This window comes from Emydura macquarii, unplaced genomic scaffold, assembly GCF_026122565.2.
Source record: "Emydura macquarii macquarii isolate MOO-44397 ecotype Brisbane River unplaced genomic scaffold, CSIRO-AGI_Emac_v2 contig_383, whole genome shotgun sequence".
NCBI classification, from domain to species: Eukaryota; Metazoa; Chordata; order Testudines; family Chelidae; genus Emydura; species Emydura macquarii.
Genome location: NW_027130520.1, coordinates 1,221,014 through 1,242,812, shown reverse-complemented (window position 1 = coordinate 1,242,812; position 21,799 = coordinate 1,221,014). Strand labels below are relative to the sequence as shown.

The window sequence follows — 21,799 nt, the reverse complement described above, 5'->3', positions numbered from 1 at the left end:
TCTTGTCTGCTTAGACTGTGTCTCAGCTAGGGCTATATGCACTTTTGACCCTCTCTTGTATCTAAGAGTGCACCCCTCTCTCAACAGTAGGAATACAGCATAATAAAAGTGAGGGTTTTAACACAATGAACAGTTTATAAACATTTTATGTAAAGCTTAGAGAGGCCTAACTTCTCCAGGCACACCCACTTGTGGGACTGGGTTTCAATCTATTTCCCTGCAATTCCTGTTTTCCTTTCTCTTTGTGCTTCAGGGGATCTTCTGTCAGTCCCAGAGTTCTTTGTTTGCCCTGGGTCTGTTAAATTTGGTGAAAGTTTATATGGCCCCTTAAGAAGACGGGGATAGACTTTATAGTATCACAGATTTTAAGGCGAGAAGGGATCACCAGATCATTTAGTCTGACCTGTATATTACAGGCCATCAACGCTATCCAGCACCCGCACTCTAAACCCAACAATCAAAATTAGACCAAATTTACAGCCCACTTCAAAGCAGTTGGTTTTCTGCTCTGACAAAAGTAGTGATAACTGGTAGCTATCAGAAGTATTTGTCTGCTTTCCTGCCTACTTTAAGATCAGCTGCTTCTGGAATTAACCCCTGGTAATTATTTAGGTAACAACAAAAATTAGACAGATGGAACACACAATATTCATAAAATATTACAGGCAGCTCCTTCATCCTTCACAGTGAGCTTGGGACAGGGACAGTTGTTACTATGTGTTTATACAATGCCTAGCCCTAATCTCAATTGTGTTCTCAAGGCAGGGCCAGCCTTAGGGAGAATGATGTATTTTGGCATCTCTGGCCCCCATGGGTGCGGTGGCCCCCCCTATTGTCCCTGACCCCAGTGGGCTTCCCAGCCCGTCCACTCCCCCATCACTCCTGGCCCTCATGGGCTCCTTGGCTCCCAGGGCCCCATTGCCTTCCCCCAGTGCTTAATTTATATTGAAAGATGGTCCCCAGCAAACCCCAGCACAAATTAAGGACTGGCTGGGTGGCCAGAGTGGCGGCTCCTCGCTTGGCACCCAGCTCTGAAGGCAGTGCCACCACCAGCACCAGCGCAGTAATACAGGTGGCATGATAAATGTTGTACTGCCACCCTTGCTTTGGTTTCTGCATTCTCCCAAGAATAGAGTAAAGGAAGGAGAGAACCCAGGCAGACAGAAAGGGAGATGGACCAATCTTGTGCTAGTGCAAAGAAGCTGAGAGATGGTAGTCACTGATAAAATTCAGCATGATTTCAATCATGTAATCTGCAATGGATGTCTGAAATTATTTGTAAAATACACAGTAAAAATAATAATGAATAACTCCTTCCATGGGTGATGGGTATAAGAGGCTTGGGGAGGCTAACCCCCCCCCCCCCCCAACAGCCGCCACCACTGAAAGCTCCCACTCAGCCTCTGCCCCTGAGGTCTTGCCGTCCCTCCTCCTCTTCCTGTCCTGTCGCATCCTAGCTGCCCCTGCTTCACACAGGAGCAAGCGGTGGGGGGGGGGGACACCTATGACTCCTTCAACCCAATCCTTTTCTGTGTCCTGTTTGCCCCACCCCTTTCTGCACCCCTTCTCCCCTAATTCTTACACTCCTTCCCAATCCTTAAACTATGCCACCTTCTCCCCTAACCCTTTCTACACCCCTTTGTTACCACACACTAGGGCACCCGACCTTTATCCCAATTTGTAGGGCTCAAGGCATAATCCGGTTAAGGCAACCCCATCCTTTCCCAATCCGAAGATCTCTGGGAAAAGGCACCGTGACCTACCCGTATCCAATTCACACTGTAGGGCTGAGGGTCACCCACTCCCAATCCATAGTGCTCCAGGCGTAACCTGGTTAATTGAAGTACCACTCTTTCCCAATTCGTAAAGCTTCTGAAATAATCTTCCGTGGGCTTGCAGGACCTTTTACCAGTGAAGGAGCATTACACAGTAATATCCTTATTCTCTATTTATTAACAATTACCAAAACAGAATACACACGGTAAACATACAATACTCACCACTCCCAATAAGGTAGATAAACTTCTCCCATTGGCCATTCAGGATTAGATCATCTGGGGACTCCAGCTGCATGATATGGTTGGCAGGGTGTTGAGATTTGGCACCTCTGATCTTGAGCTGTGTCCTAGAGTTAGGTTCCAAAGAACTTCCTTTTGGACCTCAGTTTATATAGTTAAAACTTGGGTCCAGCTTAGCTATACCTTAACCACTCATTTTAAACTGAACTACTGCAATCCTAGCCCATTACAAAACAGTTCTTTAACCAATCATCTCCCACAACCTTAGTTGATTTAAATATTGCACAATTAGTTATGCAACAGACAGAAACAATCAAAGAACCAGACAGAAATCATTCAGGTAAACAACAGAGAAGTGGGTACCATAAAGAAAAAAACAAAGTGTAGATTTCACAACCACACTGTTGATTCATTGCTGGACAGAATGCTATCAAACAAAGTTTTCTTTAAACATCTTAGGATTTGTTTCTTTATCTGGTGGTGGTTGGTATTGTTAGTACAGTAGAACCTTCTTAACAGCCCAGTATTACATTGTTTAATGTAATTTAGATGGGGATGTGAAGATGTGGCCACATGCTTTTTAGCATATGATTACTGCCTCCCCGCAGGGAGCTGAGCCCAGCTGCAGCTCACCCCCCGGCGCTGGGTCTCACGCCTCCCCTGCTCACTGGGAGCCAAGCCCAGGTGCGGTTACCCCACCCCCACGCTGGGCTCTGTGCTTTCCCGCCAGCGAGAGCTGCCCGGCTGCTGCTTCCCTCCACCCCACATTTTAAATGGTAATCAGCTGTTTAAAATGTTTAAACAGCTGATTATCATTTAAACAAAACAGTTAACCTTTACATCCCTAGCATGGAGCAGCTGACGCTGCTGTGTGCTGCCCCCCTCAAACACTGCTGCTGTGCACACCCTTAGGGGGCTGCAAGGTGGGGAGTGAGCTTTCCCTATCTGGACTGAGTAAGGGAAGCGCAGGAGAGCAGCAGCTCCTGATGCTTGCCTCGCATTACTGCCCACATTGGGAAAGTGAGCTGGATGCATCGAGCACTTGGTGTTGCTCCTGGCTCACCCCCTAACAGCCTCCTAGAGAGGAGCAGAGGAACAGTGGGGGAGCGAGCAGTATCTGTGTGTCCTCGCTCCTCATCTTCCTCTGCTGGAAGGAAGCTGGGAGAAATCTGGGCATGTACACCCACATGTATTGCCTCTGCGAGTTTGCAGCACTTCCCTGCCAACTGCCAGTGTGCACCTCTGCTGCTGCACAACACCCCCCAGGCATGATGTTCTGTGCTGTCACCTGGCTGGCCCACTCCTAAGGCCAGCCCAGCCTCAAGCGGCTACTATAATACAACTAGATGATCATAATAGTAATAACTGGTCTCTCTCTGCTTTACTGTAAAGCTTATACGTAGAACATTCCCTAGAGCCCCTCTTGCTTGGCTTTCTGCTACAATTTTAAATAAATTGTACATGTATCTTCAAATAGCTCATAATCAAAAAAGTTTGTCTCCTCTGTGCTGCAGAGAACATTTCATACACTTGTACAGTTGTAAACCTGTTGACTCGCGTACTGTGTCTATCTTCCCCTAGGGGCTTTGAGCTTGATTCTGTTTTCACTTACTCTAGACTAAAATCATGTCTGTCACTCTATTTGAAGTCAACAGAATTAGTAAAATTGGTTTAAGCAAAGTCAGAATCAGGCCAGTCCTGTCAAAGGCTGCAGGTGTGCTTTTTGGCCTGTGCATCTATCCCGTCTACTCAATAATGTGCTGCCTCTGTACAGCATAATGATCCCACAATACTTAATGTTAAGAAACTAGTTACTATAATTTCTTTTGTCCCCAAAACAGTCTGACCAATTATTTGGTATAACTCTGGCTTGTAAATTATGATAATTATCAGTACTGTACACAGGCTCCTAAACAGTAGTGATTTTGTTTTGCTTTGTCCACAATTCTAGAACTTACTATGAAACCTGTTTATTAACATGGTAGTAGAAATGCTTCTAGTTTTCCCTAGCAATGTATAAATGGGGCAGGGAGAGGGGCAATACACGCATGAAGTGGCCTGGTTCAAATTAATTGTATTAATTTCTTTTTAAGAGTCTTAACATTGTCTTTGTTCATTTTAATATAAAATGTTAAAATGATCATTGGAAAGGTTAAATCAAGAATTGTAATAGTGCATGTTCAGGAAACTCCTACTAATGGATAACTGCCATCTTTATAATACCCACAAACTAGAAACTATTGTGACCATTAGACTTGCGTTAGGAGAGAAACTCTGAAATATACGATTATATGGAAAATCATATTATTTGAACACTGTGCCTAATATAGATCAACATTTGTGTGAGCATTGTTCTTTATATCATTTATTTATTTTATACAATTCATTCTGCACATTCTACGGGTTTTGGAAATATAATTAAAATCATATCACTGTTAACTTAGTTGATTTTAAATTGTGGTCTCATTGTTTAGTATTTGTTTTTAAATTATTTGTATTCCATTTTCTAAAAGTCCTTTGTAAATTGCTTCTATGGATATTTTAAAAATGTTGCTTAAAATGAATGAGTGCAAGAAAGAAATTAAATAGTTGAAATATCTTTTTATTATCTAGTATAGTATGCATAAATGCAGAGATTTTAAACATGTTCCTTTTTGCAAAATACTGCTTTCTATAGCATAGAAGCCCTTTGCAAGTTCTGCAAAGGGTCGGCTGTTTGCAGGTATTTTTAATTCCATCTTAAAATTATATTTAAAATGTGTCGCAAGACTTCTGAGTTGGAATCAGAAGAGGGCTGAAATATTTGGATGGGATGATTGGGTTATACTTAAAGAAACCTTATATTTAAAAAAAAAGTTGTAGATAGTACAAGAGAAACTTACTCACTTTAATGCATCCTTCTTGTTGGCTTAAAGCTGAAATGTAGTTGCTCTAAAATTAATTTAGCTTTCATGAACAACTGGTTGGATTATCTTTGTAGCATTAAATGTAATGATATGTCAACCCTGAGCTCTGAGCACATTGTGTCTACTGTAAAAAAGTTGTCCCTGAGCACTTAATGTTGTGTTAAATGATGATGTGTCCTTTGCAAATGTATTATTAGTGTCAAGCTGCTCCATCTCTCACGATTGAAAAATGGTCAGTGATTTGAGCTTCCATTAAACTTGAATAAAAAAGAGAGAGGCTGTGGGGGGTTTTCATGCTTTTTTTGAGCACATACATACTCTCTTGAGTATGTACAATACGTATCAGAATGTTTCTGTTCTCCAAAAACATCTCTAATCACAGCAATTTTATGTTTTGAAACTGTATTAAAGCATATCTCTCTTCTGGTTTGAGGGGGAGGAGGGGTAAGATCACTGAAGATGTTAGTAGGGTGTTGAGAGGGCAAAAAGCAGGCTAAATGCTTTAAGACCAAATCCTATTCCTATCAAAGTAATTAGGGGTTTTGTACCTTTAATTTGCATGGCAGCTGGGATTGGGCCCTTAATTACCCTGGGATTTTTTCTTTTTCCAGATTCCATTAATATTCTAAATAAATTGTTACTCCTAGTCAGTTTAAATTAGTAACAGTATGTGTTGTACCTTGGCATTTCATCTATGCATTGTTTAAAATGTACATATCATACCAGATTGGCATTAGGTTGGATTGCTTATTGAATAAATGGTAAATGGCTTAGTACCTATTTGCCAGAGAGACACCTCTTCCCCTCACACTGCTAACCGTTAAGATTAGCAGAAGCGCCCAAGGAGAAGCCTTGCTGTTACACAGCTGGAGGGGCTGCCAGCAGGGTGTTCTCCAGGATGCTGCGAGGAAGTTGAAAAAACCCATTGGACACCTTGCCAATCTTGCCGCAAGGGAAAAATTCCTTACTGATCCACACAACTGGTGATCAGTCAAACCCACAGCATCTTGGAGACATAGTTCAAACTCTGCTTCAGTTATAGGATAGGGAGAGCAGGGCAGCAAATACAGTAGGGTAGCTGCACACCTGGGTGGGCGGACTTTACATTACACCAAAGTGGTGGAATAAAGGACTTTTCCCTCTCCCTCCCCAGCCTGACCAACAGTCACCATAAGTGGGGGAAAACTCTCTTCCTCCCTTGTTACTGCACCCCACTCATTCTCCATGTGCATTCTGGGTCAGGGGAGTAGTAGGGGAAGGGCTCTGGAGAGACTGAGCCCTCTCCCTTCTTTTTCAGGATTCTAGGGATTGTCTTTCTCGTGCCAGTCCAAATAAAACATTCTTCACTCTCCTGCCTCTCCATACACCTGCCTTGAGATGGAGCAGGGGTTAGGGGTGGCGAATATATCCATTTGGAACCAGACAGTGGAAACCCTATTTATACTGGTGAGACTTTGCACTATTGGTACCATTGACTTCAACTGAATTAGTTATGTAAGTATTTTCAACATGAGAGTAAGGATTACCAAAGTCTGCCATAGATTTGTTAGTGTTTTTAATTGGCCACCTATATATTTTTAAACCTGATATATGTGATAAAACATAGATTGCCATTACTTATGGTACTTAAATGACTAATATTTGCACTTTAGTTACACTGTAACTTAACTAATTTTTACATCTGAAATGGATCACTACAGTGTAGAATAAATGTTATTACAGTTTTGATTATGATTGTAATACCAGCATAAAAAGATTCAGGACATCAGTTTATTTATGGTTACAAATTGGACTGAAAGTATTGAGAGGGATTTTAAATCTATAATGTTGATTAGCAACTTTTACTATCTGTCAGTTTTTTTGGCATACTGTAAATAACTCATCTTCAAATAATTCATCTGAGTAATTAAATTTAGATTGCACATTTCTCATTTCAAATATTTTGACTCTTATCTATTTGGTTTTCCATTGTGGCTTAATTGGTGTGGTCTATATAAACGGACAATGAATTTATATACCTTTTGTTGTAAATATCAGTCAATGAATAGAACTTGGTATTCATCCCAGACGGAATTATGATTGAATGTATTTGCAAGATTAAAGCACTGAATTTACTTTTTTCTAATTAAAGGCAATTAAAGATTTGCAGACACAAATAAAAGACAATGAATTGAGGAATAAGTGTAGGAGCAAGTCCATTTGCAGGTGAAAAGAAGTGCCTTTGAAGCAGAACCAGCTGTATTTTCATTGAAAGAATTACAGTTTAGGAAGCTTTTCTGTATGTGCTTGCTTGATAGCATAATGTACTCATAAGCAGCTTATGCAGTACAGTATTCAGAAAATAGCAGTGCATTAATTTTTAAAGAAGAAAATGCAGACGAAGAGCAGCACTGCCACATGATGATAATGAGGGTGGATATTGTAAAATCTACTGAGGGAAAAGGAAGCAGGGAGCTTCTGAAACGTGAACATTTATAAAACAATAACAAGATATTCATATGATAATGAGCGTGGACATCAGTATCAACAAAGGGCAAAGATGCAGCCCTATTTCTGGTTAAGCCCGATGAATTGAAAAGCAGTTAGATACTCTTTAGTCTGTTATTCAGTCCTGGTAATAAACTATTGTTAAAATATGAGCTTATTTGAAAGAGTAAATATTAGTGTCCCCTCACCCCAAATGAAGCTAATTTGTTGTTTGGCCAAGTTGTATTTTAAGTTGTGCACTCTTGTGTATAGTCCGTTTCCTCAAATATTGTTCTCAGTGCAATACACTGTCAATCACAACACAATACAATATTTGCAACAACTACAGAAATATGGTGGTATTCATGCCAGCGAAATAGTGATTTAGTGACAAAATATTTCTGATGCCTAAAGAAAAGAACTTGTCCAATTCATCCTTAATGTTTAATTTAGGTTTTGTACTAACCATCTTGTTGTGGCATGAAACACAACAGATTAATTTGAAAAAAAAAATACACAAAATTCTGGGTCAGGTCCTCTCTAATTTGTTGTTAAAATTATTTAAATAAAAAGATGTATGAGGCTTTATTCCCACTTACTAATAGTGGTATAAATCTCACTAATTTCAATGAAATCAATGTATTTTAATACTATTTATGTGAGAGGAGAATCAAGCACATGTTGTGTGTTATGTGAAAACCTAGCATTTGTTCTGGAGGATGAACTTTGGCATTTTTCACTGTGAAACTGTTTCCCGGCAGGAATGAAAAACTTTGCCCTTATCCTTTACCAATGTCTAAATTTGCAAATAGTAGCAGAGTATTTGCTGAGAGTAGCTGAGAGTTCTCAGCTTCTGCACATAAAAATTCTCAAAGCAAAATTTATAGTGACATGCAACTTAATAAAAGTGGCTACTATAGCTGCTGAACTAACAAAAGAAGAGAATTGTGGGCTGACCAAGAAGCAAGATGTGAAGAGGACAGGTAATGCTTTTGTGCTGAACTTTGAGGTTTTGTTCAGGTCAGGCCACTTAGGTTTAAGATGTATCAGTGCCACAGGTAAATGTGTCCCTAGTCATCTTCCCATCAGAAGTGCTTCAGGAGATAGTCCAGGTGCAAGCAGTGTTGACTGATATGCTAGCAGTGCTTTATATGTGTTCATATAAAAGGTCAGCGTAGGCTCTGACATCTTCATTAAAACCTTTTCTTCATCTGTTGGGGGCTGCGTAATCAGGGTTCTAGGTGGAGTATCTGCAGCTCTGAGTGCTGTCTCCAATATGTGTTCAGTGTTGAAGGACAATTCCATCATACATATCTGAACTCTTTGAATCCTGGTTAGGCCATCCTGTGGTTTTGAACCCAATAACGCCACTAAGGCCTCATATTCTGTTTCTGTGTTAAAATCCAAGCTAAACAGATAGGCACTGAGCCATTCACAGATCTAAGCAACTACTAGAGCTTTCTTTTTCACTTGAATGTTCCACTTCTCGGTTTGTGTGAGGCTTCTTGATATAAATGCAACAAGTGTCTTGTCTACTTTTGGCTGCTTTTGGCTGAGTGCTGCTTCTAACCCATATGAAAATTTGTCTGCTATTACTGTTGTGTAATTTACAAAGTATTGTGCTGAAAAAGATGTATATATCAGTAGATCTTGCATTTTATTAAATGTTTTGTTCTGTGATCCTCAATATCTTTATATTGTGACCATTAAAGAGATCTCGTAAGGGTTTTGTTGGACAGGCTAAATTTGGCAAGAATTTCCCAAAATGATTTGTTATGCCCGGGTATCTTCTTACAGCAGTACCATCTTGTGGGGTTTGGGTATGGATATAATGCCTTCAGTTTTTCTGAATCCAGCTGAATTCCCTGTTTGCTAATTATGTGTCCTACACATTTTTATCTGCTCCTTTCCAAATTAACGTTTCTTATTCAGAATGAGGCCAGCTTGTTGTAAGCATCTCAAAACTGCACTCATCTTCATTTTTGTCTCTGCTACATACTAAAAGATGCCAGGCAAACTCAATGTCGTCTGAGAGATTCTTTTTTGGAGATGTTCTGGTGCTGAAAATATGCCAAATGGCAGTTGACTGAAACAGTACTTCCCAAGCATGGAGATGTAGGTAGTTAATCGTATAGATTCTTCAGCAAGGAGGATTTGACAGAAATCTGCTGTAGCATCTAATATTGATAATAGTTTGGCTTCTGATAGCTGAGTTAATGTCTGGTCAGCTGCAGGAAGCTTATGTCTATCTCTGCAAGTTGTATAAGATTCACACAAATGTGAATTTTGCCATTGGGCTTCAGCCTGTGGTTTCTTTTATCTGGGAAATAACCCCCATGTCTTACATTCTCTTTTATTATTCTTTGACTTTCCCCAGCCAAGAGTAAAGAAGTGTGGCATGGATCTTTGAGAGCAAAACTGAGTTGCTGATGGCACCAATTTTATTTTGTACTCCCATGACAGCTTCCTAACTCAGTGAAGATGTGAGGATACACTTCCTGAATAGTTTGCTTTTTGCCATTATTGCAATCCAGTTTCTCTAGTAGTTGTAGTCCTTATATTGCTGCAACCCTAGAGAGGAGTTGTTAGTCTTTGTATCACATATATTTGTTTCTGTCCTTTCTCTAGTTTCCCAAGGAACTGTCCACAAACATCCAAGGTAATGTTATTAGCCCCATATAGAATCTTATTTGGTCTTCATACATCTCCATTCTGGGACTCATTATCTCTTTTTGGCATTGCAGTGACTGTTGCTCCAGTATCATTGTTAAATTTAGGGTTTCAACCTTTTACATTCACATTTGTACACCAAGGTGTAATCTCTTCTAATGAGAATATAGTCCCTAGAAATATAGATTAATTGACATCTTACAATAACACTCCTCCTTGGATTGTTTACATTACTCTTAGTGACCTGTGTGCTATTGCAAATTGTCACATTTTGTGGCATCTCCTACATTCTGCCTCTTTTGCTAGATGTTGTTGCCAGCTGTGAGTGCTTGCCACATCTTCTAAAGCTTTTCCAACCTTCGCTCTTTGAGTTGTTTGATTTCTCACTTTCGAGTTGTGCACTCTTCTTACGTTGTAAATTTCATCCTACTGCACTTTTCACATTTGTGTCTTTTCTCTTTTTTGTGTTGGTATTATGTGATGCAGTCTCTCCTATGCTGCTAGTATGTAAGTCATGTTTCTTTGTTTCTTTCATTTTCATTTTTGCTATTGCTTGTGCTTTTGTGATATCTGGGGCTAATTGAAGCTGTGCTGATAAATTGGCAGCTCTTATGCCAACAAGTATCCTGTTTCTTATTAGCTATTCTTTTAATGTTCCATATTTACAGTGTCCAGCAAGACTATGAACTGTGGTAATAAAAACATCCATTATTTCCCCTTGTTCCTGGCATCTCCTATTAAATTTGGCCCTGTCTTATATTCTGTCTGTCTATGAAATGGGCATCAAAAGCCTCTTTCACTTACGTGCATTCTTTCTTTCCCTCATCAATGAAGGGTAGAGCACATTGGGTGAGCTGCTGCTGATATGCTTATCAATATCAGGGCATTTATCTGGTATTCTTATGCGTTCTCTGGTAAACCAGAAGCTGTCCAGAATCACTCAGAACTCTGGATCCAACAAGGTCACAGCGAGTTGCCATAACCAAACTTCTCTAGCAGTCATTTGTGTTCTGGGTTCCGGTGCTGTGCATGTCTTTAACGCTTTCTTGCTGTGGCTTTCTCGGGTCTCCTTCCTGATTTTCCACTTTCCTTAACAACTCACCATTCTGAAAGTCTAGCGGCAAGGTCCTCTTTTCTTTCCCTTACTAGTGCTTTAAGGAGAGGGATGCACTCTCTTTGACTCCATGCAGCGTGAAGACAGACACAAAAAGCCATGCCTTAAAAACAGAAACCAGAGAACTTTCTGACCTGTAACCTCCTCCCTTTATTATGCCCGCTACTGCAATATGTCTTAGTCCTTTTTGGTAACTATGGAGGACCAGGAATTCTCTCACTCTACAGAGGATAGTCGAGAAGAGGTGGAAGAGAAGAGGGTTTTGCTTAAACAATGCACAAAGTCAGATTTAGTCTGGAAGTATTCGAGTGCCATCCTCTGCTGCTTCTCTGCCTGTGCTCCCTCAGAAACTCAGTGTCAGTCAAATAGACACTGGGTAAGAGACAAATGGGGCTTTGTCCGATGAGTCCATCTTAACAGGCTTTAACTGTCACTTCCTGGGAAGAAGAAACCGCTTAGGTTGATGATGACTGATATATATATACAGAGAGAGCTTGCACTATTAGCAAGATGAAATAGGAAGGAATTAGAAGCGTGTAAATGCATATTCCAACCTATTGAATTTGTAGGCTCAAAGAACATAAGGAACTTACATTATTTATCTGTGCAAGGTGTTACAGGTAATAACTATCAGTTTTATATGCCAGGGACTTTGCATTTCGTAGTTCATAACAGACCTGTAGTGTAGATGTATTTCCAATAGCCTTAGAAAGCTCATATATTTAAAAGGTTTTGTAGTACAGTTGTAGAATCTGGTTTCAATTGTAAAAAACTGAACAGATGCCCTTTAAAAGCTTTTGCACTTGGTGGACTCAAGACTCTTCTCCAGCATGTGTTTTTTCTTTTGGATGTCACATTCAGCAAGGAGTGGTAAATTAATGACAGGTGCATTGTTTTGGAGAATTAGTAGCTGTAGAGTCATTATTAAAATATTTGTTATATAGATTATTTTAGTTCATATCTACTTTAATATAAATCTGGAAGTATTCTCTATGTAACTGTAATCCAACCTCAGCAATAACCACATTACTGGAATAAATAGTACCAGTGTGCTTGAAACTGATGAAAAGAGCAATGCAGCAGGGTGGCACAACCTTTAAAGGCTGGTGGGCTGTGGCTCCTCATTACAGAGTGAGACAAACCTGGGAAAGATTAGGGTAATTGCCCTATAGTCTGGAAGTAGCAGTAGATTGCAGTGGTTTTGGAAAGTTCAAGAAAGTGTAGAGAGATGGGAGGGAGTATGAAGGGCTCTTGCAGGGATACCCTGAGACCAATGGAGCAGGAGGCTTCTATGGGAAAACCTGAGTTGAGTTTGGACCTAGAAGTTTGGGGGCCTAGAGGCCAGTGCCAGGAGACTGAGCTCCAGCCAGGCAGAGCTGGGTGGACAGGCTGTGAAAACAGTTGGAACAGAAGAAGAGCTCTGGCTGTGAGAGAAGACACCAGAGCTAATTATGGACTGTTGTGTGGTGATGGACTTTATTTTGGGACCCTGATGTTTGTTTTTATTGTTAAACTATCCCCAAGCACACAGTGTTGTTAGCCTGTGTGAAAGCCTGTGTATAGTTCTTAAGGAGAGACCAAAAGGAGAAGGGTGCCTGAGAAGCAACCCCTGGCCTCAAGGAGCACGCAGTATATGGCCACCTTGTTACAAGCGACAATAGACTTTCTCCTTCTAATAGTAGATTTGACCCTAACAAATGAACTTTAATCAAAGAGAGTACACACCCCACGTGAAATATTTACACCAACATCGGTCAGATTTACAGTTTACCCTTCAGGGTGAATATTAATAAATGGGGGGATTTCAGTTGTTGACATCAGTTATTTCTGGTTCCTGTGCTCTTTCAAAGCTGCATATTTCTCATTACCTAATTTTCTTGCATCACTGGAAGAGCAGATATTTGGATGTAAGTCATTCTGTTGGTTGTTCTGCTTTGTTTACCATGGAAGGAATGACAGAGAATTTGAGTCATGAGAGCTGAAACTGGAGCTAGCACTTCTCAATTATCTTTTTTTTTTTTTTTCAGTTGAAGATATTTTTAGTGCTTAAAAAATCCCAAATGGATCCATTTCCATAGTTTGTTCACAAGTAAGTTTTAGAACAGCTGCATCACTTTATTGAAAATTGGCTCAAAAAATAAAATATTCCAAGCTGGGATAGTTCTGTGCCAAATTTCACCCTGGAGTGAATTTTTATGAGTTATAAATTCCTGCAATTTATAATGGAAATTCTGACAGCTCCTTAACCATTGCAAAGCAAACAGTGCTATTATAATATTTTGAGGGGAGAAAGCTCTGCTGGTTCTGTTTCCCCTCTTCTCATGAGGTAATCTTTGGGTTGTTTCTCTGATTGCTTTAGAAAATGATTATTCTTCTGCTCTGTGGTGCCCTCCTATTTTAGGAGGTCAGCATCTCTTACAGTATAAAGCCCCAGTGGCCCTATACTCTAATGGTAGAAAATATTTCTTTATGACACATTGACTGGATGAATTTGTTGGAGTTTAAGATACAGATTTTCATTCCCTCACTCTCTTTTCCTTCCTTCCCCTAAGAGGATCTCTTAGCTTTCCTCTGACAATACATTCTGGTGCTGTGCCTTTCCTTTTGGCATCAGATGCATCATAATTATTCATATCCTTTATGCATGACTTTTGTCCAAGTGCAGAGGGTCTTCACAATATTTAATCCCTAAGGTGGGGCTGTTTGGGGAAGGAGCGCTTATATATGTGTGCCAAAAAGGGGATCTCGCCATTGGATATTAATAGATGGTGAATAGACTGGTGGCAGGGGTGGAGGTCCTGTGGAAGCAATCTCTCGTACATTTGAGCTGTCTGATGGCTACTCAACAGTTGCCATTTTAACTAAGTAAATAACGTACCATTGGAGGGCTACCATAATTTGTATTTTGTTAGCTCACTGGACTACCAGGCTCTCAATTGATTTGTTAACTACTGGTTTTCTTAGGATTTTTTGGTTGTTGTTATTTGTTTTGACCCTGCTATTGGTCCCATTCTTGTGGCACAACTCTTTCTTTCTATCACTGAACTGTTAAAATTTTTAGATCTGCCACAGAAGCTAAAATAATTGTGGGTGTACCTTATTTTCAGTGCATCATTTACATGAACTCTCTTTTTTATCTTAGGAAAACAAGATTACAAGAAAAACAGGCCAGTGTTAAGAGCAACAAGATTAAAAGCAGAGGCCAAGAAAACTGCACTAGGCATAAAGGTAGATATCTATTTGATAGCTTACACCATGTTGAGTTTCTTTTCCCCAGAGATGTATTGTGTGAATATTGATTTTTGAGAGATATTGTTTGACACTTCAAGACCTAAGTGGAATGCCAGAATCTAAAATATTTATGAGGGATTGCTTTTACTTAACCTTCAAATAACTGGAATAACTGAAGCTCTAAAGGACTGTAAGTGTTCCACATCCTTGATATGAAGCATGCTTTTATTTAACAGTGCCAGTGAAATATTATGTTTAGAAACAGGATTTTTTAGACAAGTATTGTATAAAAAAAAAAGCTTTAATGATTTTATATAGTTATGCAAAATAGCTGCCTTCCTGCCTTCCTCTACTACGTTATATCCAGGAGTTGTTTAAAAACAAATATTGGTATAATCTCATCATTCATAAGCATAATATATTATGTGGCTACATCCATTCACTTCGACTCCAGCATGGAAAATGATTGCCATCACTACCAACAAAATAGCAAGGAGGGTATTCAACTTCAAACTGCTTGGAAACTTCCTATTTTGAAGTGTGTCTGAAGTATAATTATAACTAAATAGTCATGGCAATAAATACTAACGTGAAGGACAAATATTCTGTACTACTTAACATGATATTATGATGGAATTTAGCTAAGCACATGTCATTTATTTAAGTTGCATCCAATATTTTTCCACAAAGTTTACTTCTGAATCAAAATAAAATAATACGAAATTAACTTGGCAGCCATACTGAGACACATGCCGAATAAAAATTGTTAAAAAATCTACTGTTCTATTGAAAAAAACTTAGAAATGTTAAAAAGAGAACATATTCTTGTTTCTGGCAGATGAGAAAGCAATTTTTTCACGTTATAGCTTATAGCAAATGCCAAGGTATTACTACCAAGCTGTAACAGCTGTTGAGCTGCCAGATGATGTATTTGGTAGTCTTCCAGAATTTGCTATTATAATCACGAAACAGTACTTTCTTTTTGCTCCTGATTGCTGATCTCGATCAAGCATTGCCGTGCGATGCAGTATGTTTTCACAACATAATCTCCTCAGTTAGTGCTGTGTGTCAGTTTTTAATGAGAAAAAGTAGATTGCCCTTTTTGTTTAAAAGATAGATTACTAACCTTTTGAGTTCTGTGTTTTTTCCCTTCTTATTAAATTTTACTCTTATTTTTTTTAGTTCCGTGAGGTGACCTTTTGAAAGTGATGTTCTAACTGGTCATTTTCATTATAGATTCATCTCCCAGTTCAATGGGTATTCAATGGGTATTTTGGAGATTTTGCTAAATATCTTTTACAAGTGAGAATATTGTGTACCTGTGTTCTCAGAAACTATATCATATTACATAATTCTTACTTTAAAAGGACACAAAATTGAGAATAAAGATATAGAGAATCTTAAGTACAAATGTTAGTGACTGAGGAAAATAAGAATATTATGTAGCAACATATTTCAGCATACTTCCTTAACGTACTGTCGTCTAGCAGAGCCACCAGCTCTGCTGAAGTTAAGGTTGAGTGTTGCCATATAAGGGTTGATCACTGTAAATTCTCAAAAATATGCAGATTAGTTAGATTGTCTTTAACTTTGCTGTGCCTCATGGGGTGCTGTGGGGAGTGTTAGTGATCTAAATTTGCAGTAATTTGAGCAAGAGGGCCTCCCCCCCTCCGTCCGAAAAACCAGCAGTTTACAAAATCACCTGGTTCATCTAACTATTTTTGCAACTGGGGTTCAAACTCTGGCTTTGGTCCTCCCCAAATTGATCGAAGTCGCTGAGGATTTATTTTAGCTAGTTCATGGGACCACTGCCCCTTTGGGTAAGCAATATAGAAAAAATTATTAAGTTCAGTGCATGCCAAACTGATGTGCCTAAAAGAGTGAAATACTCATTTGCAGCAAGGCAAGGGCTGTGTTGAAGCCAGAAGGTTGGCACACTGTCTGTTGTCACAGAAGTGCTGTGGTGATTGAACCTGAGCTGCACCCATGCAATGTGAATTTGAGCCCTACCATTGGCGGCTTTTAGATAATGTGTGTTGTGTGTGCCCTTGGTCTCTGACTGCATTCTGCAGGAAAGTTTTGCCCTGAGACCAAAATTTCTGGTTTAAGAGTAATATTTTAATGAGATATGCTCTAAAATCCACATTCAGACTCTGATTTTACTTTAAAGATATTATCAAGGAAATTAATATTCATTAAATAAAGAGAAGATGAATGATAGTAAGTGGTTAGAGTAATGTACTCATGACTCATAGTCTTCACCTGCTTCCATAGAATGGAACTAAGTGAGCTCAAAAGGAAAGCAAGTAGCTCAGTCATTTGGTTAAGGGTTCCTCATACAAAGCTCTCACTTAACATCAGATGCTCATAACATTTTCAGCTTCTAATACTTCTTTTGGTACAGAGCTAGGGAATATAGGGAAGTCAGAATAACAAAGGGAAAAGTGGGGATGTGTGGGAGCAGTGCAGGGGGTATGGAGATTGGAAGGATGCAGGATGGTGGCTTTGCCCCTTTGCCAATGTTTGCCCCTTAGAGCTGTGTAGCACACCCCTAGACAATGACCTTTATTAGTATAAATGATCAGCCAAATACTGTGGCTATTCTTTTGAAAACCCAATTCAGTGACTAGAGTTTTGATGCAGAACTGGATTTCCAAAAATGTAGTTTATTCACTGAGGGATCTCAGAAAAAGGATCATCCTCAAATGAACCTTTACTTTTTGGCTGCTCAGAAGTGCTGACAGAGCAGAATCAAGGGGGAGGGGAAGTTGGGCAACATTGATAAACTTGAGAGGGAAAGGGAGATGGAGTCACCTGTGCCCTTCCACCTCATCCTCCACAAATATCCTCATCTCCTATAATTCTTCCCATTGCTTCTCTAATGGAGGTTACTCAGGGGCTTTCCTTCCCTCCACTATCCCCTAATCAGGGGAAGAAACCCAAAACTTCCCTCCTTCCCCATGCTGCCTCCAGCAGTGGAGGGGGGCTGAAGGCTCATCCTTCACTGGTTGCTGTTGCTACTAGGGAAAAAGGGAGGTCAGAGCAGTGCAGGAGAGTGTGGGAAGGAGAGTATGGTGATCAGAGCATGGAGTGAGGAATTTGGGAAGCGCCTCAGCTTTCCCCCTCAAATATCCCCTTCTGCATACCACCACTATTTCTGTCCCCCTTTCAAAATATGACTCCACAGTACTGAGACTAGGATGGGAACAAGAATGTTCCGTGCATGACACAGGTATACAATATGGAGGCTGGGTGAGGAATAGAATGGGCATATTCAGAGCATGACACAGCATTAAGAACATAAGAATGGCCATACTAGGTCCAACCAATGGTCCATCTAGCCCAGTATCCTGTCTTCTGACAATGGCCAGTGCCAGGTGCTTCAGTGGGAATTAACAGAACAGGCAGTCATCAAATGATCCATCTCCTGTCATCCACTCCTAGCTTTTGATAGTCAGAGGCTAGGGACACCTAGAGCATTGGGTTGCATTCCTGACCATCTTGGCTAATAGCCACTGATGGACCTATCCTTCAGGAACTTATATCATTCTTTTTTTAACCCATTTATAGTTTTGGCATCCTCTGGCAACAAGCTCCATAGATTGACTGTGTGTTGTGTGAAGAAGTACTTTCTTTAATTCATTTTAAACCTGCTCCTTATTCATTTCATTGGATGACCCCTGTTTCATGTGTTGTAAAGGAGTAAATAACACTTCCTTATTCACTTTCTCCACACCTTTCATGATTTTATAGACCTCTATCGTATCCCCCTCCTTAGTCGTCGTCTTTTCCAAGCTGCAAAGTCCTCATCTTTTTAATCTCTCCTCATACGGAAGCTGTTGCGTACCCTTAATCATTTTTGTTGCCCTTCTTTGTAGTAGATCATAGTTGGGGGCTGATAACAGATATGCTCAGTGCATAGAAAAGGCATACAATACAGAGGTTTTGATGAGGAGGGGAATGGATATGTTCAGTGCATGGTACAGTACACAACACTAAGATCATAGTTGAGAGTTGAGAACTGACATGACCAGAGCATGCACCAATGACAGTGCTGAGACCAGGGTGAGGAGCCAAGAACAGACTTTCTTACAGACCCACAAGTGCCAAGGGATGAGAAGACCCATTGAAATGAATGGAGCAGCTCTTACCTCTCTGAACTCTTTTTCAGGCTTCGTTCATCTTTATGGTGTGTTCTCGTTCAGTTGGGGACGTCTCATTGAGATGAATGGGCCATTTCACCTCTCTGAGCCTGCTAACAGTAAGCTGTAGCTGCAGATACAGGAACGGGGAGTAGAGGAGAACCTGCAAATGCTGGTGAGCGAGCTATATGCTGTGGGAGAGCTGTATGCTATGAGGGATGATGGGGTAAGGAGAAGGTGAGAAGAAGAGGCACACACCAGCCTCCTCTCATGTGCTTACAGTTACTGTAAACTACATGGAATAATTATTTCAAAATATTGTGAAAATATCTGTTTTCTCTCCCTATGCTGTCAGCACTTCCATACTTAGAAAAAATGTCATAGCATGGCCATTATCACCATTCAACTATAATGAAGTGCATAGGAATAGGAAGGACCTCACCATACATACCGTCTGGTATCTTTAATCTGTCTTCAGTTCCACCTGCATTTCATGTAATAACTATACCTCCTTAACTTAACACTGTCTCCTACAACATCTTTTTCTGTTAAAAAAATTAGGAAATACACTGAGAAAACATTGTTAATGAAGAACCAAGGTTGCCCAATGGTGTCTCGCACTCTTCCAGAACATCAAATTCAGCTACACTTAAACTTCTGAAAAGCAGGAAGTGAAGAGTTAAGCAAAACAAACTTAAACCTTTGAAAACTAGGAAGAAAACAGTTAAAATACATGCAATCCCTGCAACATGCCATTCGTTCAACGCAATCTTAACTCTGCCTTGTTTGAGTGATACCCCCAGTATACTCAGGTCTGACATAGTAAAGGGGAGATGCCTACACTCGGACACTGAGCCTACTCCACACAAACCACCCAGACTTGCTAAATGTCACACTCAGCCCCTTCACCAAATTACTGACAATTCCCATGACAAAAAGACCCGCTGTGAACTGCTACTGATACAACTTACAGAACCATCATTGAAGTGAATCATACTTGATATTTCAATGTACATGTGCACCTGTCATCATATCACAGTGACAGTTCTTTCAATCTGCTCCACCTAAACTCAGCACTATTCAATACAGTTACATCTAGCACAGTGAATGCAATTGGAGTTCATGCAGATAAATCTGAGTCTGAAATCCTTCCCATGCCATCAAACGTCGCTTAGGGCACAAACAAAGCTCTGTCATCCCTGTCTGTCCTGAGCTGCTTTGTATGTCCTCTGCATTTTTAAAGCACGTAAGTTTTCCCTCTTAGCCCCTTTTATGTGTTCTTCAGCTGCCTGATGGCATGTTGCCTGATGGCAAATGCTCTGGCTTCATTCTGAACACATGTCCCAAATAGCTCCATCTTCTTTTCTGGATAACTCTGGAGATATGAAGTAGTTGAAATCTGTCTACTTATTTATGGCATCTTCTTTACTGAACCATTCCCAGTGGCTGTTGCCAGCTGCAGGGGTTAGAGTTAAGGTTGCCTTGCAGGGATGGCATGTCCTTCAACTGCGTATTTCTTGGTTTTGAAAGGCTTAAATTTGCATTATCTCAGTGGATTAGAATAATAGAATCCTAGAATATTAGAGTTGGAAGGGTCCTCAGGAAGTCATCTAGTTCAACCCCCTGCTCGAAGCAGGACTAACCTCAGCTAAATCATCCCAGCCAGGGTTTTGTCAAACTGCAGCTTAAAAACTTCTAAAGGTGGAGATTCTACCACCTCCCTAGGTAACCTATTCCAGTGCTTCACCACCCTCTTAGTGAAAAACTTTTTCCTAATATCCAACCTAGACCTCCCCCACTGCAACTTGAGACCATTGCTCCTTGTTCTGTCATCTACTACCATTGAGAATAGCCTAGCTCCATCCTCCCTGGAACTCCTTTCAGGTAGTTAAAGGCTGCTATCAAATCCCCCCTCATTCTCATCTTCTGCAGACTAAACAAACCTAGTTCCCTCAGCCTCTCCTCATAAGTCTTGTGCTCCATCCCCCTAATTTTTTTTGATGCCCTCCACTGGACTCTCTCCAACTTGTCCACATCCTTTCTGTAGTGGGGGGCCCAAAACTGGACACAATACTCCAAATGTGGTCTCACTAATGCCGAATAGAGGGGAATAATCACTTCCCTCGATCTGCTGGCAATGCTCCTACTAATGCAGCCCAATATGCTATTAGCCTTCTTGGCAACCAGGGCACACTGCTGACTCATATCCAGCTTCTTGTCCACTGTTACCCCCAGGTCCTTTCCTGCAGACTGCTGCCTAGCCCGTCGGTCCCCAGTCTGTAGCTGTGCATGGGATTCTTCCGTCCTAAGTGGAGAATTCTGCACTTGTCCTTGTTGAAGCTCATCAGATTTCGTTTTGCCCAATCCTCCAATTTGTGTAGGCCACTCTGTATCCTATCCCTACCTTCCAGGGTATCTAGCTTAGTGTCATCTGCAAACTTGCTGAGGGTGCAATCTACCCCATCCTCCAGATCATTAATGAAGATGTTGAACAAAACTGGCCTCAGGACCAACCCCTGGGGCACTCCGCTTGCTACCGGCTGCCAGCTAGACATGGAGCCATTGATCAGTACCCGTTGGTCCCGATGATCTAGCAAGTTCTTTATCCATTTTGTAGTCTGTTCATCCAACCTATACTTCTTTAACGTGCTGATAAGGATACTGTGGGACACTGTGTCAAAAGCTTTGCTAAAGTCAAGGATTGAGTGTAGCTGAGCTTGAGATGCTGGAAGGTCATGAGGTACCACCAGACAAACTTAACTCTGCATAAACAAACTTTTTTGTTGGTGAACTATTAAGACATATGAACCCTGTTGCTTCTAAGGGTAGGACTTTATTTTCTTTAAAGAATACAGGCCTGGATCCTGTACTATTAAAATCAATGGGATTTGCCATTGACTTCAGGGAGGGTCAGATCAAGACCGTGATGTGTTTTTGAAAAGTAGCTGACATACAAAATTATGAAATAATTGCAATGGTAGAAAAGAGTCTGGAGGCAACATAAGAAATAATCCTGAAAGTGTCTAGCCTTGTTGCTAAATCTGTGAAAAACACATACTTAGGTATATTTTCCAAGGATTTTATTTACTCAGAATGGCTTCAACATGGGGTGCAATATTCGGCCCTTTTTAAAATGTATTGACACTTGAAAATTGCTAATTTATAGATAACAGAAGTATTATAAGGGCAAATCCATCCCTGGCATAACTGCAGTTGTAATTATTATTTAATGTATTAAGTTGTACTGCAATA

At 40.3% G+C, this 21,799-nt stretch overlaps 1 protein-coding gene across 3 annotated transcripts in view; it reads left to right on the top strand.

Annotated features, from left to right (window-relative positions):
• Positions 1-21,799, top strand: part of TRIQK (triple QxxK/R motif containing) — a 75,554-nt gene that overhangs the window by 33,551 nt on the left and 20,204 nt on the right. For all 3 annotated transcript variants that reach the window (XM_067536393.1, XM_067536386.1, XM_067536397.1), the window contains exon 3: positions 14,317-14,402. In XM_067536393.1, coding sequence (XP_067392494.1) covers positions 14,317-14,402 — 86 coding nt within the window. The remainder of the gene's footprint in view (positions 1-14,316; positions 14,403-21,799) is intronic.